Source organism: Panthera tigris, chromosome A1 (genome assembly GCF_018350195.1).
Source record: "Panthera tigris isolate Pti1 chromosome A1, P.tigris_Pti1_mat1.1, whole genome shotgun sequence".
Taxonomy (NCBI): domain Eukaryota; kingdom Metazoa; phylum Chordata; class Mammalia; order Carnivora; family Felidae; genus Panthera; species Panthera tigris.
In genome coordinates, this window is record NC_056660.1 from 22417033 (window position 1) to 22443174 (window position 26142).

Below are 26142 nucleotides of genomic sequence, written 5' to 3' on the forward strand. Positions count from 1 at the left end.
CAAGGGGCTCCAAGGCAGACCGGAGATCATCTTCACATCCTCCATCCCAATCCCATTAGGATTTCCTGCAAGGAGGAAAGAAGACAGCTCCCTTTGCTTCGCTCTCCTGTGACTCTTGCTCTTAGATCTGAATTTTCTTATGGCGCTGTTGTCTGGTGCATGTTCTCACACCAGGACGGCGTACTTAGTCAAATGCAAGATGGTAGAAGGTGCATGTCTTTCTTTTGTTAGGTGGGAGAAGGGGATTGTGACAGGGGAGTGTTGACAAGAGGTGAGTGGGCAGCCCAGGGATGGAACTACCACAGGCACTTTCCCGGGCGTTTGGTTTTAGGAGCACAGAAGTCAAAGATGTAGACGATTTAAGTCCTGCAATGCTCAGACGGCTGACTTGATTCACCTGAAGAACCCAGGAACCTGAGTGCCCCACTCTGGCCACTTCAGGGTCCAAGGGGCCATTTATGTTAAGGAGGCTCTCTTTGTCCCTCCACTTTTGCTCTGGCCTTTACCAGACCACAGCTTCCCTTCAGGGTTTCCTAGAGTGCAGGACCCTCATGTGTTTTCTAAAGATTAGGCCTCCTGGAAAGGAATTCTTCCTTCTCTGTCTCTCTTGAGGTCTTGAAGAGAAGTTTTGGTCCCCAGTAGCCTCTGAGCAAAAGGTACATGCCACCTTACAGCAGCTCTCTGTATTGACAAGTCAAGAGGTTCCCCATCTGGTGGATAAACAGCCAAAAAAATTGCCACCAAAAACCAGTTACACTGAATGGAGAATGATCAAACTTTTTTTCCTGTCAAAAAGCAATTCTAATTTGATTGATTGATTTGGCAATGAAGGCTGTTTTTACCGTGAGGTGATATAGAAGGTATTTTTCATAAGTTTGGTGAGCTCAGTCTGCATCTATTTAAACTTTTTTTAATGTTTATTTATTTTTGAGAGAGAGAGACTGAGACAGAGACAGAGCACAAGTAGGGGAGGGGCAGAGAAAGAGGGAGACACAGAATCCGAAGCAGGCTCCAGGCTCTGAGCTGTCAGCACAGAGCCCAACCAGGGCCTGAACTCACAAACTATGGGATCATGACCTGAGCTGAAGTCGGATGCTTAACGACAGACTGAGCCACCCAGGCGCCCCAGTCTGCAACTATTTAAAGCACATAACATATGTGGGAACGTTCAACCTTCACAGCTGTGAAATTGATGATACAAATTCATACGTCAGTGTTTTCAAAAATATGCAAGAGGGCACATGATTGTTCACAATTATTTTAGGGGGTTTATGAGCGAAGTCTCAGGGCCCCTGGACCTTCAAGCTCTCTCCAAAGGAATCAATGTTGAGAAGTTTGTACACACTGCTGAGTTGAGATTCCAGGTTTGCCCTGCAGGGAGCAGCATTGGTAAAATGTTATGAGGCTGTAAAAAAAAAAAAAAAAAAAAAAAAAAAAAAAAATTTTTTTTTTCCTAACCGCTGTTTCTAGGCAAACTTTCCTCTTTTGCCTTCAGGTAATTTTAATTAGAGTAAGAATGAGCATCAGTGTTTGTGGCGTGGAGGAGAGTAGCTGTTTGACCAGAACGGAAATACAAAAGGCCTATGTATCAAATACCTGTTTCTAGGGCTGACACAGTATTCTTTTTGCTTTTCATTTTTTACTAATTTTTTTTCCCCCTGCGTCTAATAGTTCCCAACACCAAATGGGTGCTCAAAAAGTGTCTGATGGAAGAACAGTTACACTAGTTCCAGCTCCAGGGAAGCTTTTGGTTGAACACACAGGATAATTGCAGGTCTAGAAGACAGTGGCAGGGCTCACCTGGTCTCTAAAACCCACCTTGCTCAGACTGCTTGAGTCCAACACTCCTCAGGGCGGGCACCATCTATGATTTAAAAGGACTTTGCACTGGGTGGCCCAAAATGAGAATACAGCTGTTTATAGTTCTCTCGGTGACTCCAGGAAATTATTTTCTGATGCATTCCTCTAAGAAAATCATGTCATTTCCTTATTGCCGGTTAATTTTGGCCAGGCCTTGAATAAATGGCCGAAATTTTAAATTTAAAGCACAGGTAAAGCACGTAGACAAATAATCCATGATTCACCTTGTACATTGCTGTGTCAGCATTTGAAAGCTTCTTTCAAAGATGAGACAGGGAAGGGAGATCAGGTTGAAAGAAAAAGCATGACTTAATGAGCTGTGACTCTGAGGTTCTCAGTTCCTCTTTCCAACAACACACCCACTCCCTGCGGTGATCTTCTCCTTCCCGCCCCTTCCTCTTTCTCTGGAGGTAAAAACTGCCTTCAGGCAAGTTTTAATATGTGGTTGTTTGTTGCTTCCACTAGGGCATTGGAATATTTGTTTAACTGCAATTGAAATAAAAGGTTATGCTCCTAAAGAAGGAATTCCAGTATCAGGGAGAGGAGATTGAGGCAATTTTTCCACACGGCGGGCTCTGCAGCTGTTGCTGAAACCACCCCCTTCACTCCCCTGTGACCCCCCCCCCCAACCCCTCCTCTCACGGCAGGTGTAAAAGGAGCCCTTCTTGCAGCTGCCCTTCACCACCATGGTATCTGCAGAGTGTTAATTACAAGGGATCTAGTGCTTTCAAGGGATTGAAAGTTACAAATAAAATATACAATAAAAACCACAGATTACTTTCTACTACCAACCAGTCGCCTTGTTTTTTCTAAAACAGGAGCCTATCAAAGTACCTGTGTACATATGCATATGTATATATGTACATATGTGTATATACTATGTAAGCATACAGTTAACTGCAAAAGTATAAGGCTTACTATATCAGGAACTGTATAACCTGCCAGAAAGGATCTATCATCACCACCACCAAAGGCAAAGAGTTATTGATTAAACCCTCATATTCACATGACATTTCCCTGAGCAAACAAAACAGCTGGCAGCTCTCGCTGAGTTTACCATGTGTGGTAACACCAGCGTGAGCCCTTCCATAGAGGGAAAAGGCAGACTGAGAAATGAACAGTAGGGCCAGGCAGCTGACTAAATCAATGAAGACATGCTCACTCTGTGGTTGAATCTACAGGATGCGAGTGTCCACACTGCATGACATCACGGACTTAGCTCTGCCCTTTCTCTTCACATCCTCAGGGACATAGACCAGTTGTGATCCTGACCCACCGGCAAGCTGGCTTATTCAGGCATTGGCTTATTCCAAACTAAACCCTTGGCTTCCTATTTCTAGATGCTAACACCAGGACTCTGGTAGCAAGGTGCAATGGGCTGAATACTTGTGTGCCCCTCCTCCATTCATTTGTTGAAATTCTAACACTTGGTGCGATAGTATTAGAAGGTGGGGCCTTTGGGAGATGTCATTTTTCTTATATGGTTGTGATGGTGAAGCCCTCATGAACCAGATTCATGCCCTTATGAAAGAGACCCCAGTAAAGCTCATTGTCCCTCTGCCAGTGAGAAGAGGGCCATCTATGAGCTAAGAAGCAGGCTCTCACCAGACATTATACCTGTAGCATCTTGCTCTTGGACTTGCCAGCCTCCAGAACTGTGAGAAATAAATGTTTGAGTGTTTAAGACACTCAGTCTCTGATATTTTTGTTATAGCAGCCCGAATGGTCTAAGACACAGATAAAGGCAGTGTTCAGGGTCCCAGAAACTAATGCTGTCAGTCGGATACTGAAGAAAGTGACCACAAAACTGGTGAAATGCAAGTTTACAAAAAAAGTTGTTTCCAGTTTACTGTTGACTGGAAAACTCAGCCTTGGCCCACCTTAAAATGGAGGCATTGCCTGAGTGTTCTGTAAGTCAGGAGGGTGAGAGGGAGGAGAGTCAGAAAGGGCCACCATCTGTGTTCAGTTTCTTACTTGCTTTGCTTCACCCCCTATAAACAGAGGGTTAGTTCCAGAAATACCAGAGAGATGGCATTTAAGGTTTCAGGAGGAAACTCTGAAGGTTAAAACCCACATCCTATGCCTCAGCATCTGCCAGGGACTGCCCAGAATATCCTGTGTCCATAGGAAGGGGCACCACCTGCCCCCCGAGACAAGGGGTCTCCAGGTACTTTCTCTGTGGGTCAGACTCAAGGAGGTTTGGTGACCCTTGGGTGTGATACTGGTTTTGAAGGTGTAGGGATGAGAAATTAGTTGAAGAAGAAAAATGTCACCCCCATATACCCTCTCCCCAGAGGAATTAAAACCTAAGAAGGGGCTCTAAAGAATACAAGTGTCAGAGATGATAAGACACAGACCTTGAGCTTAGCATTTGATTCTTGCTTTGTTTTGTTTTGTTTTGTTTTGTTTTGTTTTGTTTTGTTTTTTTGGTTGTCTATGGTTTCCTCAGACCAGACTCTCAAAGGGAGACTGAAATTCACATGAATTCTTAAAATAAAACCAATTTAATTCTATCATATTTAGAAAAATTAGTGTATGTCTTACAATATGCTCAGAAGGACACAGGGAAGGCTCTTTCTTACCCCCCAAATAATAAAGTGATTGCATTCACCAAAGACCAGGAATCTCTTTCTCTCCCCCTCACTATCTCACTGTATATATATATATCTATGTATATCTATATATCTATATATATGTCTATGTAGATATATCTATATATATATACGTATATATAGATATATATCTGAAGATAAAGGATGTTAATGAGCAGTGAGCAGCACCTTCAGTTACTCCTATGGGGCATTTTGCGTCATTATCTCCCCTAAACCTAAACCTCACAGAAAATCATGTGAGGAAACCAAAGCTTAGAGAGGTTGTGAGTTTCCCAAAGTAATAAGATCAGGCGAGATCAAACCTAGATCTGTTGAGCCAGAAGCCCATGGCTTTAACTGACTCTGCTACACCAGTTCCCTGGACTCATTAAATGTTTGTTGAGCAAAATAAAATCCCGTAGAGAGCTTCAAAAAGAGGAAAAGGACGTTGCATCCCGCTGCTGTCAGCCTCTGTAAATGAAGATTACTGGTAAATACACTATCTGTGGTATAGTTAACATATTATTTCCATCTGTGTCTTTGAGGGAAGAAGGGAAGGAGGCAGGAGAGGGGAGAGGGGAGAAGGACAGGCCCTAAAACAGCTTGAGCTCTCAGACGTATGTGCAGTTTTCTTTCCCACTAGGTAAATGGACAACATGTTTTTTGGGAGAAAAGTCAAGCCATTCCCCCATGACATATCTCTTCCCCTTAGAACAGCTATTTCTTTCAGAGGGAGAAGAGTTATCCCTGCAGGCAGGGTTAAGCACCTGGTCTCACAAAGGATTAGGAAATCAGAGATGTAATCTTCCTCATTGTGAAGACCCTTGGCAGGGCAGGTGCATGAAGCAGTTCCCTGGTTTGCAAACTTGAAGAATTTGAGTGCTGGCCAGAATACTGCTGAGGAGCTTCCTCTTTCCTGATGGCGTGGCTGAGTGCCCTTACTCCGGGGATTCTGGCAGCCTGGTTTCCTGGCCAGATGTTTCTCATCCACACCTGTAGACCTTAGGAAACCAAGGGTGACCTCAGTAGGCATGGCGTTGATTTCCTTCCCACCACTGCCCTTGAGATGTGGTAATTGAATGAACATCCACACCAGGACCATCCACTCAAACAAGCAGATCAGGGAGGGAAACTTCCTCACTTTAGTCAGCAAGTCAGCTGTTGGGTTACCTCCTGTCACATCTGGTCAGAGGACAGGGTCATCCATTCAGTGGATCAGGCTGTGTTCTCACAGCATGGTGTGGTTGGGCTTATATCTCATGGCTCACCCAGAAGTATGGACTTGATTCTTAAGCGATAACCCCAGAGCCTGTGCGAGACCAAGGAAGCCACCCATTTAGGGTCATTGGACATTGGATTAAGCCAGACCATTGAAGAGCTGCCTTTGTGCGCTACATATTATCCTGGCCTCTCTTAAAAGCTATTTCATATACTGCCACTTTTTGTATCAAGGGATGTTATATCAGCCACATGACAATTTCTGTGATAACCACTGTACAGATGCTTTTGAGGATGTGGCCAAATGCACCTGACAGCACTGATTCTCCTTCTCAACCTCATAGGAGAAATGTTTCTCAGTTTAAAGAACCAGAAAAATGTATATTTCTCCTAAGTGTTAACATGTGATTCTCCTCAGCATTGTGAATCTTGTAGCTTGTAGAATTCCCCTCTTTGCTTTGGATGCTGGGAAACTCAAAGACATATTTTGCCTATTCCCAACAACTTGTACAGCACCTTGTAGCATACATTTTCTGTACATGCTTTGCACTTGTGTTCATCTTATTTCCCTATCCTTGTTTTCCTTTTGCCCTAACTGCTTCATCTCTAAGTTGTTGCTTATCACATGAGATGTATTCTAAAGGTTTCCTATATTAGAGCAGATAACTGCAGTAAAAAAAAAAAAAAAAAAAAAAAAAAAAAAAGACTCTAAATGACTGCAGTGACTGCAGTGAAAAAGGTTGACTTCCGCTTACCTGAAGTCTAATGTGGATGTTACTTGGTGATTCCCTGCCAAGTGGGGGACACAGGAACATACATTCTTTAGCTTTGCCGTCTTTAGCATGTAGCCCTGCAGTGACTGCCAGAGGTAGAAAGATGGGAAGCACGTCAGGCCCTTCACTCCTTCAGCCTGGAAATGACACACACCATTACCTCTAACATTCCATTGGCCAGAATTAGTCACTCAGACATAAAGCACTGGGAAATATTGTTCCCAATTGGGCAGCCACTTCCCCAAAACAACAGTAGATGGGAGGGAACACAAATCCTTGGTGGTCAGCTACTGTTTCTGCCACACTCTCTAAATTCCCTCTGGAAACAAGAAAATTAAACAAACTCAATAGACTTTAGAGAAAAAGGAAATCTCTCTTCTTGCCAAAGAACAGGATTATCAATTAAGAAATGACCAAAACTGGGAAGATCTATGGTGGGACTGACTCTGTGCTGGGTATTAGAGGTGGCACAAAGCATGAGTTATAGTTCTTGCCTTCAAGTTGATTATAGGGTTTCACACACACCTTCCACACTTCTGCTTCCATGGTTGGAGATGTGGCAGTTCTCAAAACCAGTCTGTAGTGGAGACATCATTCTATAAGGTCTCTCCCCTGCCCTCACTGAACTCTGTAAAGAAAAGGGTCAGATGCAGCAAGGAGCTGGCTCTGCCTGTGGAATAAAAGCAAGCCTTTCGGTAGCCACCTTTGAGGTGGCCAGTGGAAAGTAAGGAGGCAGGGAGTCTTCATTTCATTTCTAGTCTTCACTCTGAGATGACCTTGGTTAAGGGTTTAATTTCCTCCTGCCTGGATTCCTAGTTTGCAAATTGGAGGTAATGATATTTGCCTACCTTGCCTTCAGGATTAATTAGTGGTTGTGTTGCACTTTGAGCCTGCAGATGAAAGGCTTTTATGTGATCATAGTACATCATCATCATCACCATCATCATCATCATCATGACCATTGTCATCATCGCCATCATTACCTTGTGTCCTAAAGATAAAATGATGGACTTCCCACTCAAAGTTTCCAAGACACTTGACCTTTCTAACTTTTCTAACCTCTTCTTCTATGCTTTTTAAAGGATTAATCCACTTTCCTCTTCTTCTTGGCCATGTTGCCAAGGACTGAGAAAGTGGGAGCTAATCATACCTTCTTAGAGACCCATGTTTCACACACTCTAACGTGACAGTGCCTTTCTCCCAACAATCAAGCCTAGACATTTCAACTATACTCCAAATCCAGAATATAAGAGATCCATCAGAAACAGAAGGAAGGGAAAATTTTTAAGGAAACTGTTTTAAAAATCTCAGAACTCCTTAAAAAGTAATTTTTCCTCCCAGAACGTCTCACTAAGTAAATTGACCTTTTCTCCTTGCTAGATTACATTATAAAGAAGAGAGCTATTTCCTTTCAAGTCAGTACTCTGGGCTGATCCCATATCCTCTAGAGCTTCTCAGTCTCTAAACTCAACAGCAGTTCAAATTCTGACTCAAAAACTGGAACCTTTTCCTGGGGAGATTGGAGGACTTTTGGTGACATTCTGCTCTTGAAAGTGGGGGTAGGACCAGAAGTAGTGTGGGCTGTGAAGTGATAAAAGCAGAACCAAGCAGGTACGTTCAGTTTCCCTGCTATGTAGATTTAGTGTTCTGGATCTAAGACCAAGGATGGTGAAATCAAGTGGGGACTTTACTAAGCACTTCTAGTCCCCAGGACGAGTTTAGCTGAAGTCTTGTTACTTGTGGGAAACCATTAAAATCAAATTGTTTCCCAAGCTGGTGGAAGCCTCTTCACTTTTTGATGCAGGTGCCACTTCATTTCACATTAGTGTTGAAATGTGAAAGCTGGTCAGGATTGGAGGAGCTGGAATGACTCAGTTACTCCTATGATCCCAGCCCCAACTTGTCTTCAGCGAACAATGGCAAGTTGCACAAGGGGATTGAGGTTTTGATTTCGAGTTTGTGACTCACATGCTTTGTCGGGCAATAATGATAATAACCAACATGTTTACAGCTCTTCCTGTGTGCTAAATATTGTTCCAGTCCATTTCTATGATATAAGTCATTAATTCTCAACGGACCTTAAGGAAGCAATTTCTTTTATAACCTCCACTTTAGAGACAAGGAAACTGTGACAGGAAAGTTTTAAATGTCTTATGCAAGGTATCATGGCCAGTCAGAGGCAAAGGTAGGATTTGAACGCATCACTGTAAAGAAACAAATCTCAGGAGGGCAGAGAGTTTTGTCTCTTTAGTCCTCTGATATGTCCCAAGAGCCTAGAATTATTCTTGGCATAAAATAGAGTTCTATAAAACAATATTAGGTGTTTCAGAAAGAAAAGGCAGACTAAGTGGAAAGGATGAGTTTATCAAGGAAATAATACAAGAATATTTTCCAGAACTGAAATATCTCCAGATACAGAAAAATGAAAGAGAAATGGCTCAGCAAGACATGCCATTGTAGAGGTTCAGAATACCAGCAATAAGGAAAAGATCTTGAAAGTTTACAGAGAGAACTAAGAAAGAATGGCCTTGGATTTCTCAACAACACCAGAAGCTAGAAGATAATGGTAAAATGTCTTCGGAATTCTCAGGGAAACTTTTTCCAACCTAGAATTCTGTGTCTTGCTAAACTATCAATCAAATATGGAGGTGAATAAAGTCATTTTCAGGCACCCAAGGCTTTAAGATTTCCCTCCACCAATTCTTTCTCAGGAAGTTCCTGAAGGATATGCTCTAAGTAAGAGATTAAACCATGAAACAGGAAGACACAGGGGCTCCGACACAGAGTGTGGGCAGAGGGGAGTACAGGGTGGTAGTGAAGGGAGGTGTGGCATCACAGATCAGCAGCAGGCCCAGTCAGCAACCAGTCCAGATTGGAGCAAGAGGACAGAGAGGTCTCCACTCAAAAAGAAAAAAAAATGTGTACATATTGTCATAATAATGTAAACACCAAATATTGGTTTAACCCCAATTTAAGAAATGTCCATATTGGAAGGTAGAGAGTGGAGGGGAAGATGGAAGAGAACTATAGTCTCTTGTTCTAGAATAAAAAGTCAACAGACGATGCTGACAATTAAAAAAATTAATAAATTGCGATATAAAGCATATGGTGAGAATATGGAGGTAAATGCCTGGAAAAAAAAGAATCAGGAGTTTCCCATAGGGAGAAGGCCTCAGGGTGGGGATTGGGAGCAGAAATCTGCTGGTCCTTATTAGAAACCTCGTGTGCTACTTGCCTTTTGAAGCTAGCACATATATAATTTTGCATAAATACAAACTCGGAGTAACAAGGGAAGAAGGGGAAGGAGGAAGGAGGGGGGTGATAGTAACCCTGGAGGCATGCAAGTAGGTCCTTGTGGGGCTGCCTGTCTGCTGTGTTGGGGACGTCAAGGCCATGGGCAGGTGGCCCATCCCAAATCCCTCTCTTTCCCAACAAGACACAGAGCCCAGGCTGTGTCTGGGGTAGCTGAATAAGGTCATTTTGGTGCATCAGCAATATCATTTTCGGTCTCCGTTTCTGTGTTCTCTGCATCTCTCTGGCTTTGAATCCTTGCAGGTTTGGAAAATGCTTTAAATCATACCTTAGCACCAGGGGCAGATCCAGATTTTATGGGACCAAAAACTTAAATGATTTGGGGGACCTTTTCTAAGAAAAACAGTGCAAAAGGATGCATCCAAAATTAGGTATGAAAGTGAATATTTATTTAGAATGAGAAAATGTATCATAATAAATTACAAAATTTTAAAAGCTGTTAAATACCAAAATTCTAAAAATCCAGAGAAGCGACAAAATGTTTTACTAATTAACTACCTGAAGCATCTCTATGCTTTTTTCCTATATTGTTTTGGAGGTATAATCTTTGATTACCTCTCAATATGACAAAATTTTGTCATATTTTCTATAGAGAGAATATAAATATGATTCAGTTTTCCCTCTAGCAGGGTTGATTAAAATCTATTTTCCACAATTGATTGTTTAGAAAAATTTCTCTCTGGTTTCCAACTCCTTATTGGTAAGTCATGTACATTTTTAAGATTGTTGTCCTAAATTTTGAAACTTCTCTCTCTTTTTTTAAAAATTATGAACTGCTACAGACACCTTGCTTTTGTAGTATTGCTTCAGACTTGTTGACTGCAAACTCAGGAATTTTGATAAATGTTGTTGCATGTAATTTCTGTCAAAAAAAATCGAGAAAAGAAATCTCAGGTGTAGTTGTCTATACTGCATTTTCAAGGGTGTGCCTGAAAGGAAAGAGCTTGCATTTTGACTCTGCTTCTTTGGGAACTGAATCTTCCATTGAGTGCTGATTGGCAGAATGTTCCACAGACTGCCTTCTGGCTCCAAACGTTTCAAACCTTGTTTCTCTTCCACTCACCTCGTACTTCCAGTGCCACATGCCATCCATGTCATGAAATGACCTCTGTTCCCTGCATCTTCCTGTCATGACTCCCAGTGAGCAGGCAATAGGAGTGTTCCTAACAATAGCTTAAGTGCATGCATCCAGTATATCCCGCTGAGCCCAGACTAAATGCATCTCCAATTCAACTTCCCCCCAAATGCCCATGGAAACCCACAAGGCCCCTAACAGATGGGGAAGCATGCTGGAAGGGAAATCAGAGTAGAAGTAACAGGATCTTCAGTGATTGTGGTTAAAATACGTCTTGCAAATTTTATAAAAAGCCATATGACCATGAGAACATAGGCCTAGAGCTCAGAAGGGCCAATGCAAGTGAGGCACCCTGCAGCTTAACTGCATTCCTTCTGACTGGCACTCAGGCAGGAAATTGTGCTCCAGTCCTTCTGCCCTGACATGCCATGGGAGGACCTCTGCCCAGAGCTGGAGGGGAGAAAGCAGCCAAGGGAGGGAGAGGGGGTGGAGGGGGAGGGCTGGCACCTGTCTCCCCAGAGCCACCTTAGTTAGCTATGTGGCTTAAGGAGTGTGAGCAAAGGGCAAGGGAAGGAGCATTTCCCAGGAAGCGCTTTCTCTGCCAACTGACAAGGGAGGGGTGTGGACTCTGGTATTTATTGAAGGGAGGCAGGAAAGAAAGGAAAACCAGTCCAACTCTTCTGGGCCCCAGCACTTACTAGTAGGCACCAGAGAAGGTCTCTGCTTTATTGAAATCTTTTTATCACCTCACTAGGATAATTGCCTTCTTACCATTTTTTCCAAAAACAGTCATCTCTCCTTTATCTGCATGTATTTATGCATTCTGTAGTTTATAACTATAATGGCCTGCCACAAATTGTCTCTCCCATCATCAGTTATATTTGCAAAAGAAGTAAAGATTGATATTGCTGGTAGACCAAGCAAAATATAATGAGAAAGATGATTTAAGGCAGAAAGATAACAATACATTCCATAGCCAACACAAATTATTCTTGAAAGTCTGTTTACTGTTACTTAAAAGCAAACATTTTTAGGGGCCCATCTTGCGCCTTTCATATTATATCCTTTAATTCTCACAATAATCCTGAAAGGAGGTATGATTATTCCTAATTCACAGGTAAGGACATGAACCCATAGTGGAGAAATAATCCAAGGAGAGGAATTGGGGCCTGTCCAAGACAATATGCTAACAAGGGTTTTCAAGTCATGTTTTTTTTCACCACCCCACACTGATAACTGAAAAACACCCATGGAATCAATCTCCCCAGATGGCCTCCCCACTAAAGGCCTTGGTGTCCAGAATTGTCACACTTGGGCGTCTGGACACTTACGAGTGCAAAGAACCTTGCACAATATCTTCCTTGTACTTTACGGGGCTCCTCAGCTCTTGCTGAGTGCTCCAGACAACTAGTCAACATATTTTATTATTTTCCAGATTCGCCATTACCTTTAGAGGAAAATCCTAGAGCTAAGAAAAAATGCAGAAAAAATTATTCTATAAGTACTTTAAAATTCCATTTTCAAACTGTACATTAGGAAGCACTGAAGGTTAATCGTGCTAAGTCGGATGAGTAAAAAAAATTTTTGTTTTTTCATTTTTGGGGACTTTGCAAACATATGGAGGCATATTTACACACTATACCCCGAGGAAACAGCCAGCCAAACATTTGCTTCCTCTAGGTTCACGTATCTGAAATGAAAGCTGATATTTCTTGGTTGCGTGCTTAGTTTCAAAATGAAACCAGAACATTGCTAGCCTTCAGGCAGCTCTGGTAGCCACAGACAGCTGGAAATTCTGCAATCACAATAAAGTAGGTTAGGGAGAATCTCCCAGCAGCTCCCATACAAACATGGGGTATTGATGTGTGTGTGTGTGTGTGTGTGTGTGTATTCATTTGTCAAAACTTTAGCGATGTTTCAAAAAAAAAAAAAAAAAACTTTAGCGATGTTTCTAAAATAATAAGCATACTACCTCTTTTTCCCCTTAAAAAAAAGTACATAAAATGTATGGCAAGGAATAGACACTGTTGCTTTTTCTCCAAGCATACATATTTTAGTGTCTGTTGGAAGAATGTCCTTGAACTGTGTTGTCCCATAAAAGAGCAGAGGTAATCATAATGCTAGACCCATACCTGCAAGTTTTGAATGACTTTTCAAATGACAATAATGGTCACATTTGGGTAACATTTTTCCTAAGGGGAGCCTATAGCATTAGACCTTTCCCTCCAAGACCCTAAATCTCATTCTCTACAGAATTGTGAGGCATCTGCTCCAGTCTCCATCTTTTAAAAATTTTTTTTTAATGTTTATTTGTTTTTGACAGAGAGGGAGAGACAGAGCATGAGTGGGAGAAGGGCAGAGAGAGAGGGAGACACAGAATCAGAAGCAGGCTCCAGGCTCTGAGCTGTCAGCACAGAGCCCGACACGGGGCTCGAACTCACAGACTGTGAGATCATGACCTGAGCCAAAGTCAGACGCTCAACCAACTGAGCCACCCAGGTGCCCCGTGTCTCCATCTTTTTAATCTCCCTCTCTCCCTCCCTAGTGTCCCCTCATCTCACTAGATGCCCAAGGCTCTCTGGTGGCTCTGGATTGCTCAGATCCCCCAAAGCAGGGCACAGGGCCATCTACAGCCTTTCTACTCGAAGCCCAGCACCTCGGAGCTGGTTAGAAATGCAGGATCCCAGATCCCAGCCCAGACCTTCTGAATCAGAGCCCATATCCTAGCAAGATTCCTGGTGACTTGTGGGCACATTTACATTTGTAAGGTATTGGTCTACACATTCTTATGGGGTACCGTTGAGCTTGGTCACCAACTTGCATGTGACCTGGAGCAGATGAGGACACCTCTCTGGGCCTCAGTTTTCTTGTTTGTGAAATGAAGACATAAAGCCATCTCCAGATCACACTGTGATAGAGAGAGCTGGCTCCAGAGTCAGGCCATCAGCTCACCTCTGAGTCAAATGAGTCAACCTCTGTAAGCCTCATCTGCAAAATAGCAGTATTAAGTACTCATCAGATACAGCTGCTCTGAAGGTGCAATGAGAGCACCTGTATTAGTGCCCTCCTGCTGCTGCAACAAATGACCCTAAGTTCAGTGGTTTAAAGCAACATTCATTTTCTGTGTTACTGTTCTGGAGGTCAGAAGTGTGAAATAGGTTTCACTGGGCTAAAGTCAAGGTGTCAGCAAGGCCAGGAGGCTCTAGACAAGAATCTAGACATCTGTTCCCTTGCTTTTCCAGCTTCTAGAAGCTGCCCACATTCCTTGTTCCTTCTTCAAAACAGCAACAGCAATTGGAGCCCTCCTATCATATCACTCCAACCTCTGCTCTGTCCTCACATCTTCTCTGACACTGACTCCTGCCTTCCTGCTTATAAACAACCCCTGTGATCACACTGGGCCCACCAGATAATCCAGCATAATCCCTCCACCTCACAGTCAGCTGCTTATGACCTCAACTCCATCTGCAACCTTAATTCCTCCGTTGCCATCCACTATAACATGGTCACAGGCTCCAGGGATTGGGACACAGATGTCTTGGCGGGGGAGGCAGTTATTCTGCCCACTACATGGCATAAGGGGTTATTACTGCGCCTGGCAAGTAATCAGCACCCAGTAAATATTTGCCGTTTTTATGGTGGTCTGTGATTCTGAAGACAGCCCGCCTTACTCTGTAGGAGCAGAGCAGTGGGCTGGCTGTATTTTTGTGATGAAATGCCCAAGACATGTTCTCCAGAAGTATCATTTAGTTTTGGCTTGACCTACCCTCTACAACCAGTGGCTGGACACACACACACACCCCCACCCTTATTAGGAAGCTCCCTCACTCCTGGCAAGCCACCACAATGACCCACATCCATCCTTCCACATCTAAAGCTTGAGAAACCTTTACATATAACTAGACATGCCTTACAGCCTCATGGTGTAGTTACAGAATCCACTGAACCCATTTATCTGAATTCTCTCCTGCAGACCACCTACCCTCTGTTGCATTCATTCGTTTAGGAAATATTGAACAGCTCTCACGCGCCGGATGAGTGGGCCTATCTCCGTCTCTCAGTAGAGCCCTATCTCCCTGCAGAGGTGCCACCAATAACACTCAGAGGGAGGCTGACTGGCCCTGGGTCCTCCAAGCCTTGCTTCAGTAGGACAGCTTCAGCTTTTCTGTTTTACATATTGGGGTTCTGTGTAAGATTTTGTTTAAAACCAAGGTCCACTTTCCAGTCCCTGGCACACAGTGGACACTCATAAATAAGTAGATCTCCAAGTGTCTGAGAGCCACTGGTCTACAAGGATTATCAAGCCCTTTCCAGCTGATTCTCCATGTTTGGCCTCTTTAGTCCTAAGCCTGGAAACGCCTTGCCTCACCCTGTTGTGCAGGTCCCCTCGAGCCACAAGCAGCCACCATTCCTCTGCCCTTTATCAGTCTCCACTTACTCTCTTTCCTTCCACTCCTGGGCCACATCTTTTAGTCCACTTGTAGTTTTTCAGGACCACAGTTGTCTCTCCCACCACCTCTGTCTCTCGTTGTTAAATCCTGTTTCATGATCACAGTTCTCAAAACCCTGTGATGTTACTTACCTTCTCCAGAAAGTGCTTCAACTCTCCCCCATATTGATGTGGAGGAGAGGAAAGGCACCGTATTCCTCACTCCAGCCCTGCCCCCTCTCCCCTTACCGAGGAGCAATAAAAATATCTAACACTCTCACACAGCTCTGCTTGCCCCCGAGCCATTTAAAATTACTTAAATTAAGCTGTCTCATCATTTACTTTCAAGGGCATCTAATAACACCTTATATTTACAGTTCTTTAGAGTTCACAAAGCTCTCTGACCTTATCGGTTTAATTTGAGCCTCAAACGCCCTTATGAGGTAAGCAAGGCGGTGACTTTTATTCTCCTTGTGCAGAGAAGGAAGCAGGCTCAGAGAAGGCCAGCACCTTGCCCAAGGCCAGAGGGCCCAAAGCAGCAAGACCAGCCAGGAACAGAGATTTCCTCAAGCACGGCACTCTCTATACCGAGTGTTCAGCCTCACTTCCAGAGACTATGAAGAAGGTTCAGGGCCTGCTTCGTTTTTGTTTCAGGAATGGATTTCACAAAAGAACAAGATAGTACACTTAATCCTGGCTGCAGCTGCTGGAAAATTTGCTGTGGCCTCCTCATGTTAGCTGCATGTTGAACTTGGACCGTCAAACAAAGCACAGCAGGAGAAAGACAAAGAGATCTTCCGCTGGTGGCTGGAAGTTCATTTTGGTTCCCCCTTTGACTTCACAGAAAGAAAGAAGCAGGAAACCTGCATTTCTGTCATTGTTACAGTCACTTGAACTATGCAATGCCACTTGAAAATTGAGCCAGCTTTGTTATGAAAAACAATTGTCTTTTGATGAAATAGAGCAGCCTTTTAGAGCCAATGAAGATACAAAGGTCAGCAACATTCTTTGCAGCAGCACTTGACCCAGAAAGGAATAGAAGGATAGTTCCATTCCTTATCCTATTCATCTGGTAACAGAAATAAGCTCTCTGAGTCTCAGACTCCAAACATCAAGAAAGGAAGTTAGAGGTTGTAAGAGATCATGAGACAGTCAGCCCCATCCTTCCTGTTCTCTCTCTGCTGTTCTCCCTGGAGGAAGTTGTAAAAATTAGACCTTGGAGACATGTGAAGTGTTTCGGATTTGGGGGAAGTGAGGGTTTTTTGTTTTGTTTTGTTTAATTGGTAGTAAAAGAAATGACAAGTCCTTCAGAGCCAGGCAAAAGGAATGGAAACTGTCGTATTTGGGAAAAGTAGTCTCCATAAATGCTAAACAGCCTTCAGATCAACAGCTTTCCCCTCACTGAGTCATTCTACCAGAAGAAGAAGAAATAAACAATTCCAAACTCAAAGGCAAAACAAGAAACACACCTGACTGGAGGACACTGACTTGCATGTGTGTGGTTTTGGATTAGGAACAGAGGACGCAGTGTGATTCAGCCGTGAAGTAAACAAATAGATATTCTAACTCTCTCTACTGCAGGGGCCTGGAAGCAATGATACCTCATAGCGAAAGACATACCTTTGCCCAGATATTGGTTTCTAAATCATTCCAAGTCTCCTTGAGAAAAGGAACAGTTTCAGAGCTGGGGGAGGGAAACTTCAAAATGAGCCTGTGCTTTACCAAAAAGCAGGAAACACTCAAAGACTTACAGGCTTCTGGGAAAAACATCGTACAAAGACATGCATATTGCTAAGTGAAAGAAGCCAGTCTGAAAAGGCTACGTACTGTGGGATTCCATTTCTATGATATTCTGGAGAAGGCAAGACTATGGAGATGGTAAACAGAACAGTGGTTGCCAGGCATTTGGGGTTGGGGAGAGAGTAGAACAGGTAAAGCTCAGGGGATTTTTAGGATGGGGAAACTGCTCTGGAATGTAAAGAATCATTGATAATATGAAAAGTCACTTTGAGGGTTATCTGTTTTTCAACTTCAGATTTTATTGTCCTGGACTTTTTAAAAGGAAAGAACACACATTATACTTATGTATATATGTATTATCGAATATAAGAAGAAACGAAAAGTGTATGTGTTGATGTACGAAGTCTATAAGTGCATATAGGTAGTCACTTTGATGAAAAGAGTATAATAAAGTTCCAATACATATTGTAATTTTGTCTTGATTAACATGTAATGTTTCTCTCTTCATCACACTCTGCCGTACAGCCACAAAGGACTTACTAAAGGACCTATGTGTCACAGAACCTGAGACACAAAAGGCCAGAATATCATTGACGAAGCTATCACTGTGCTAACCCCTACTCAGAGGTCCAGGGAACCCACCTGTATGCCTCTGAGAAGGAGGACGTTTAGATTTAATGTGACAAAGTCAAATAGGCCACATTAAACCTTAAGAAGCCACCCTTCCTGGGTGACTGGGTGGCCCAGTCGATTCAGCATTTGACTCTTTATCATGGCTCAGGTCTTGATTTCAGGGTTGTGAGTTCGGCTCTGTGCTGGGTATGAAGCTTACTTAAAAAAAACAAACACCAAAAAAACCACCCTTCATGTTCCCCATTGTGAGAATACCTGTAAAATATAGCAGTAAGATGACTATCACCTGAAGTCTACAGAAATTAAAGTCTGATGCCTTGTGGGGTATATGTGCACACACTTACACTGACACTCACATATACACACACTTATGTCCCCCTTTCCTTCCCATAATACTCAATTCTAAGATAAATTCTGCATTGCCAGCAAGATTTGGTTTTCTTTCTTCTTCTTCTTCTTCTTCTTCTTCTTCTTCTTCTTCTTCTTCTTCTTCTTCTTCTTCTTCTTCTTCTTCTAAATAAGGAGCATGGGACCAAGTGTACTGATAACTGCAAACTTATGCAGAGTCAGTATTTGTAAAAGCCCTCCAAGTGCCTCTTATCGCTGTCATAATAGATAGGTCAGAAGACCAAAGAGGAAGTAAATCACAGACAAGGAAAGACATTCTTTTTAAACTGGTGTAAACATCCTTTATTTGCCATGGCTTCTCATGATCATCACTTTTTGTCTGCTATAATAATAATAATATTTTTTTTGTGTGAGCTGTTACTGCCAATTACCCCAGAGAAGAGATAGCATGCATTTATCACTCTTTATTTCTACATTAAAATAAATGTGAGGATATTAAGGGCCCTTCCGCCTTTCTGGTCCCAAGTTTATTTTCCATCTCTTTCCAAGATGTTGGTTGGCAACTGTGTATCATGTCTTCCCTTGGACACTTCTTTTACTACCAAACTTTAAACAGTCTAAAACACTAACAGGATCTATTGCTTTTTCTGGTGACTCAGTGTATTTAAAAGTGTATCAAAGCCAGTGCAAGCTTGAATGTGTTGATAGTGGATGAAACAGACACAGGAAGTTTTTCTAACCAAATGAAGGCTCACATAGCCTTATGTTAAGGTTCCTTTGGCCATTGTTTCTTAAAGTTCAAATTTTTACATTTAAATGTGATATTGCCTTTAAACAACTGAAGCAAACCAGGTTTTGCATACAGAGCAGCCAGAAAATGGGATTGATAATTGGAAACTTTATAGAATAGTGAAAGAAAAGATTACCACCTCCATACTCTGCGGGACTAGGAAGTGTTGAGGCAGGGAGGGACTTTGGGAATTTATCTCACTGAATCCTTTTGTTTTATGGATGAGGAAGCTGGGAACCAGGGAGTCCTAGTGACATGTAAGGTCAGCAGTTAGCTGCAGGGCAATACAGACATTGCCGAGTGTTAACTCCATTAAATCATTAAATCATTGATTTAAATTATCTTTGGACATTGGGACAATAAAAAATATATTTTTTAATTAAGTTGCAACCTCATCATAGTTGTAGTGCTAAGTATCATATGCATCTTGTAGAAAGAAGTGTGCAAAACAGAGAGGAGCAAAGAGCATATGGCTCCTCTAGGATTTATTTATTTATATTTATTATTTTTTTAGTGTTTATTTTTTAAGAGAGTGCAAGTGGGGGAGGGGAAGAGAGAAAGGCAGACAGAGGATCTGAAGCAGGCTCCACACTGACAGCAGCAAGCCTGATGTGGGGCTCTAACTCAGGAACCTTGAAGTCACAACCCAAGCCAAAGCTGGAAGCTCAAACAACTGAGCCACCCAGGCACTCCAACTCTAGGGTTTACACAATAATTTCTGGGAACATTTAGCTATTAGTTACGTGTCAGTTCAGTGAGGGGCTCAGAAGAAGAGAATCAAGTCCATCGTTTTCTGATTTCATTGAATAGGTAGCAGTTTGGTCAACAGAGAATGCAATCAAGTATTGCTAGAAATAAAATATTTTCTGTCAGTTGCTTTTGGTTTTAGCAACGTTTTTCTTCCTTCTTTTGTTGAGGTACAATTTACATATAATATTGCATTAGTTCAAGGTGTACAACACGATTTGATGTATGTATATATGGCAAAAGTATAACCACCATAGGTTTAGTTAACATCAATCACCTCACATAGTTACAAATGTTTTTTTCTTATGATGAGAACTTTTAAGATTCTGTCACGCAGCAACTCTCACATATATAGTATGGTATTGTTAACTACAGTCACCAAGATGTACGTGACATTACTAGGATTTACCTTATAACTGAAACTTTGTACCATTTTACTATCTTTACCCATTTTGTCCATCCCATATCCCTCACTTCTGGTAACCCTCAACCTGTTCTCTGTATCTTTAAATTCAGTTTTATTAGAATCCAAATATTTCATGTATCATACAGTATTTGTCCTTCTTTGTCTGACTTATTTCTCTTAGCATAATACCCTGTGTTGTAAATGGCAGAATTTCCTCCCTTTACAGTGGCATGATAGTCCATTTGTGTGTGTGTGTGTGTGTGTGTGTGTGTGTGTGTGTGTGTATGCACACCATGTTTTCTTTGTCCAGTCATCTGTCAATGGATTAAGGTTGTTTTCATGTCTTGGCTACTGTAAATAACGCGGCAGTGAACATGGGGGTGCAGGTATCTTTTCAAGGTAGTAATTTCATTTCCTTTGGTTAAATACCCAGAAGTGGCATTGCTGGATCATATGGTAGTTCTAATTTTTTGAGGAATCTTCATACTTTTTCTGTAGTGGCTACATCAATTTTCCTTCCCACCAATAGTGTACAAGGGTTCCCTTTTCTTTAGGTCCTTGCCAATACTTGTTATTTCTTGTCTATTTGAAAATAGCCATGCTAACAGGTGTGAGGTGATTTTTCATTGCAGTTTTGACTTGCATTTTCATGATGATTAGTGATGTCAAGCACCTTTTAATGTACCTGTTGTCTTCTTTGGAAGAATGTCATTTCAGTTCCTCTGCCCTTTTTTCAATTGGACTGTTTGTTTTTGCTATTGAGTTGTATAAGTTGGCTTTAGCCATCCAGAGTTGAGACCCCACTGAGAAGGAGATCTAATGGGGAGAATTCAAGGCAAAGAGACCATTGTGGTTAACAGGTCTATCTATCATTCTAGATAGAGATGGAAAATGGCATTTCCTAATATCTAAGTTACATTAGAGGGCAGAAATAGTGGTCAAGAGGGGTGCCTTGGTGGCTCAGTCGGTTAAGTGCCAGACTTTGACTCAGGTCGTGATCTCGCAGTTTGTGGGTTCAAGCCCTGCGTTGGGCTCTGCGCTGACAGCTCAGAGCCTGGAGCCTGCTTCAGATTCTGTGTCTCCTCCTCTCTCTGCCTCTCCCATGCTCTGTCTTTCTCTGTCTCTCAATAATAAACGTTAAAAAAATTTTAGAAATAGTGGTCAAGAGCTCTCATTTGTATCTTCCATTAACCTAATTATCATTAGGTTCCTTTTCCTATTACTCCAGATAACAGAACCACTTAAAAATGTGTTCTCTCATATTTTTTCCGAGTCTAGGCATATAGTAAAACGTTAATTTGTTATTATGGCTTTAAGTTTGGTACAAATTATTTACTTGAAGAGATTGTACCAAGTTTGGGTCTGCAACGTGGGTCATGAAGTTAACTACATGGTGGAAGAGAAACCTATGCTTGGAACCTCCCACATTGTCCAAATGAAGCCACACTTCTTGTGAATATCTACTTATGTGGCTCAGATCCCATTCTCACTGCCTCTTACTGAACCTCTCTTGTGTGCATTTTCTCTTTCTCTTCCTCTGAGGTCAGTGGTACTTCCTGCAGATAAGGTACTAAATATCTCAAGTCAGATTACATCACTTTTTCTATAAGATAACATTCAGGGAGGAAGACACTGGTCAGCATAAATTCTATTTGCATTAGACTTGTCTGATTTAGCAGCAGCAGCAGAAGTAGCATTATAGATTTGCTTTCAACAACAGATTTGTGTGTACAAGTGTATGTGTATACATTTGTCAGTAAAACCATTTCAAAGAACTCTCACTAAACACCTTCATTAAGTTCACTGTCCTGACAAACACTGTAGAAAATATGGCCTTTTCAGGCACTAGTAACCTGTCATGTTATTGTAATTTACATGTGTTTCCTATAAATTTCTCAGGTTGTTTTGTGTCTCTCAGCCACTTTCTTTTGTGAAAACATCACAGCAGTAAATGGTGCAATCATTGCTTAAGTTTTTTTTATGCACTTGAGTCTTCTGCTTAAGAGCTTGTAAATTCACCAAATCGGATGCTAATCTGTCATGGTCTGTGTTATGTAGTAAAAATTAACCAGAAAATAGTAATATCAATATTTGCCAACACTTCATTGATGATGTCAATCTTGTCCCGACTTTATGTATTTTAAAAACTAAATATCACTGTAAACAGTGGAATCATAAAAATTCCTGAGCATTTTGGCTTGGACTGTCAAAGTCTTAAAAGGAATGAAGCAGCCTGGGTTATCAGCAGTCATCTTTCAAAAACCAAGGTGCTTGGAGAAGAGCCAAAATTGTAATGAGCTTGAAGCAAATTATCAAATTAATCCTGGTTGATGCAACTGTCATAACTTGCGAAGATACCTGTCTCCATTTGAAGATGTCAACATCAAACACCGAGCAGCATTTACTGAGTGCCCATAGGGCTGCAGGCAGTGAGGAGAAAACCAAATGAAAGAGCCTCATTCCAGTGATCTTGTAATTATAGGAGAAGTAATGGGTAGGGTATCTTAAGGCATAAATAAATAGAAATCACAAGATAATATTGAGCAAGAAGACATTTTAGGATGAGCTCAGGAAAACATTCCTATCAAACTTCCCAGTATAATCGCTGGAGCCATTATACTATATAATGTTGTTGGGGCTATTAGTATTAATAATAGTAATCATCATTTATCACAAGTGCAGCATAGAGAACAATTCTGCAGTGGTAGGAAGATAGAACTGATAGACTTGAAGAGATAAGTCTTTTCAATTCTGTGATGCTGTGCATGTTATGAACTCTAAGAACAGAAGGTCTGAGCCATTTCATTATCAAGTAAAGTACTCCCTGACCACATCCAAGGCAAGTGTATTCTTTATAGCTCTGTTCCTTTAATTAAAGAAGATGATTCTTAACATGACTGACTCAGTTGCAAAAACACTAGAACCAGGAGTGATCTGCTGACTGTTTGTTAGTTGGGAGTGGATTTATCCATCCTACTATTTTCTTTCATGTTGAAGAAATAATCTACAAAATGAGCTTGTCTTGTAATTGCGTCCAATAAATAAGATAAAGGATAAGAATGAAACTTTAGTAGAAAAATGAAAGAAATTTAGATTATTTAGTAAGGCATTTTTTAATTGAATTTCTTTTATATCTTCTACCCAGTTCCTCCAAGGGTAACACTCTGTACCTATCTTATTCATATTGCCCCAGCTTAATATGTACATATTTGTGAGTATTTAGATCTATACAATTTTATCACGTATGTGGGTTCATATGCCATTCAGCCCAGTCAACGTATAGAACATTCCACTACCACACGATCTCTCCTGTTGCCATTTTATTTTATTTTATTTTTATTTTATTTTTAATGTTTATTTATTTTCGAGGAGACAGACAAAGCATGAGTGGGGAAAGGGAGAGAGAGGGAGACACAGAATCTAAAGCAGGCTCCAGGCTTTGAGCTGTCAACACAGAGCCAATGCAGAACTGGAACCCACTCATGACCTGAGCCGAAGTCTGACACTCAACTGACTGAACCACCCAGGTGTCCATCTCCTGGTACCCTTTCATAAAAACATCTAATTATCCCCTCCATCCTTACCTCTTGGCAACTGCTAATCTGTTTTCCATTTCTAAAATTTTGTCATTTCAAAAGTAGTTCATAAAGGAGTCATATAGTATGTAACCTTTTTTTCTTTTTTTTCTTTTTTTGTTTTTTAATTTTATTTTTTTTAAATTTACATCCAAATTAGTTAGCATATAGTGCAACAATGATTACAGGAGTAGATTATTTAGTGCCCCTTACCCATTTAGCCCCCCCCCCACAGCCCCTCCCGTAACCCTCTGTTTGTTCTCCATATTTATGAGTTTCTTACGTTTTGTCCCCCTCCCTGTTTTTATATTATTTTTGTTTCCCTTCCCTTATGTTTATCTGTTTTGTCTCTTAAAGTCCTCATATGAGTGAAGTCATATGATTTTTGTTTTTCTCTGACTAATTTCATTTAGCATAATACCCTCCAGTTCCATCCATGTGGTTGCAAATGGCAAGATTTCATTCTTTTTGATGGCCGAGTAATACTCCATTGTATATATGTACCACATCTTCTTTATCCATTCATCCCAATTGCTGGGTCATACGGTAGTTCTATTTTTAGTTTTTTGAGGAACCTCCATACTGTTTTCCAGAGTGGCTGCACCAGTTTGCATTCCCACCAACAATGCAAAAGAGATCCTCTTTCTCTGCATCCTCGCCAACATCTGTTGTTACCTGAGTTGTTAATGTGAGCCATTCTGACAGGGGTAAGGTGGTATCTCATTGTGGTTTTGATTTTTATATCCCTGATGATGAGTGAAGTTGAGCATTTTTTCATGTGTCAGTTGGCCATCTGGATGTCTTCTTTGGGAAGTGTCTATTCATGTCTTTTGCCCATTTCTTCACTGAATTATTTGTTGGGTGTTGACTTTGATAAGTTCTTTACAGATTTTGGATCCTAACCCTTTATCTGATATGTCATTTGCAAGTATCTTCTCCCATTCTATCGGTTGCCTTTTAGTTTTGTTGATTGTTTCATTCGCTGTGCAGAAGCTTTTATTTTGATGAGGTCCCCTAGTTCATTTTTCTTATGTTTCCCTTGCCTCTGGAGATGGGTTGAGTAAGAAGTTTCTGTGGCCAAGATCAAAGAGGTTTTTGCCTGCTTTCTCCTGGAGGATTTTGATGGCTTCCTGTCTTACACTGAAGTCTTCCATCCATTTTGAGTTTATTTTTGTGTATGGTGTGAGAAAGCGGTCCAGTTTCTGCATGTCACTGTCCAGTTTTCCCAGAACCACTTGCTGAAGAGACTGTCTTTATTCCATTGGATATTCATTCCTGCTTTGTCAAAGATTAGTTGGCCATATGTTTGTGGGTCCATTTCTCAGTTCTCTATTCTGTTCCATTGATCTAAATGTCTGTTCTTGTGCCAGTACCATACTTTCTTGATGATTACAGCTTTGTAGTATAGCTTGAAGTCTGGGATTGTGATGCCTCTGGCTTTGGTTTTCTTTTCCAAGATTGCTTTGGCTATTCGGGGTCTTTTCTGGTTCCATACAAGCTTTAGGATTATTTGTTCTAGCTCTGTGAAGAATGCTGCTGTTATTTTCATAGGGATAGCATTCAATATGTAGATTGCTTTGGGTAGTATCTACATTTTAACAATATTTGTTCTTCCTATCCAGGAGCATAGAATCTTTTTCCATGTTTTTGTGTATTCTCAATTTCTTTCATAAGCTTTCTATAGTTTTCAGTGTATAGATTTTTCACCTCTTTGGTTAGATTTATTCCTAGGTATTTTATGGGTTTTGGTAAAATTGTAAATGGGATCAATTCCTTGATTTCTCTTTCTGTCGCTTCATTGTTGGTGTATAGGAATGCAACCGATTTCTGTGCATTGATTTTATATCCTGCAATTTTGCTCTATTCATGAATCAGTTCTAGCAGTTTTTTGATGGAATCTTTTGGGTTTTCCATATAGAGTATAATGTCATCTGCAAAGAGTGAAAGTTTGACCTCCTCCTGGCCAATTTGGATGCCTTTTATTTCTTTGTGTTGTCTGATTGTAGAGGCTAAGACTTCCAATGCTATGTTGAACAACAGTGGCGAGAGTGGACATCCCTGTCTTGTTCCTGACCTTAGGGGGAAAGCTCTCAGGTTTTCCCCATTGAGGATGATATTAGCATTGGGTCTTTCGTATATGGCTTTTATGATCTTGAGGTATGCTCCTTCTATCTCTACTTTCTTGAAAGTTTTTATCAAGAAAGGTGTTGTATTTGTCAAATGCTTTCTCTGCATCTGTTGAGAGGATCACATGGTTCTTGTCCTTTCTTTTATTGATGTGATGAATCACACTGATTGGTTTGCAGATATTGAACCAGCCCTGCATCCCAGGTATAAATCCCACTTGGTCATGGTGAATGATTTTTTTAATGTATTGTTGGATCCGGTTGGCTAATATCTTGTTGAGGATGTTTGCCTCTATGTTCATCAGGGAAATTGGTCTATAGTTCTCCTTTTTAGTGGGGTCTCTGTCTGGTTTTGGAATCAAGGTCATGCTAGCTTCATAGAAAGAATTTGGAAGTTTTCCTTCCATTTCTATTTTTTTGGAACAGCTTCAAGAGAAAAGGTGTTAACTCTTCCTTAAATGTTTGGTAGAGGGGCACCTGGGTGGCTCAGTCATTTAAGCGTCCGACTTCAGCTCAGGT

At 41.3% G+C, this 26142-nt stretch overlaps 1 protein-coding gene across 8 annotated transcripts in view; it reads right to left on the reverse strand.

Moving 5' to 3' along the window:
* The window catches only part of CYSLTR2 (cysteinyl leukotriene receptor 2), an 84797-nt gene extending 77444 nt beyond the window's left edge, over positions 1–7353 (reverse strand). For 3 of the 8 annotated variants that reach the window (XM_042968272.1, XM_042968342.1, XM_042968191.1), the window contains exons 1-2: positions 6968–7281; positions 6425–6579 (exon numbers count right to left, since the gene is read on the reverse strand). Coding sequence is in view for 3 of the 8 variants with exons in the window: in XM_042969065.1 (XP_042824999.1) it covers positions 4916–4922; positions 5219–5452; positions 6425–6579; positions 6968–6988 (417 nt within the window). In the remaining 5 variants the exon portion in view is untranslated. The other 5 variants (XM_042969065.1, XM_042968417.1, XM_042968494.1 and 2 more) reach the window with 5 other exon arrangements.
* Between the last annotated feature and the right edge of the window lie 18789 nt (positions 7354–26142).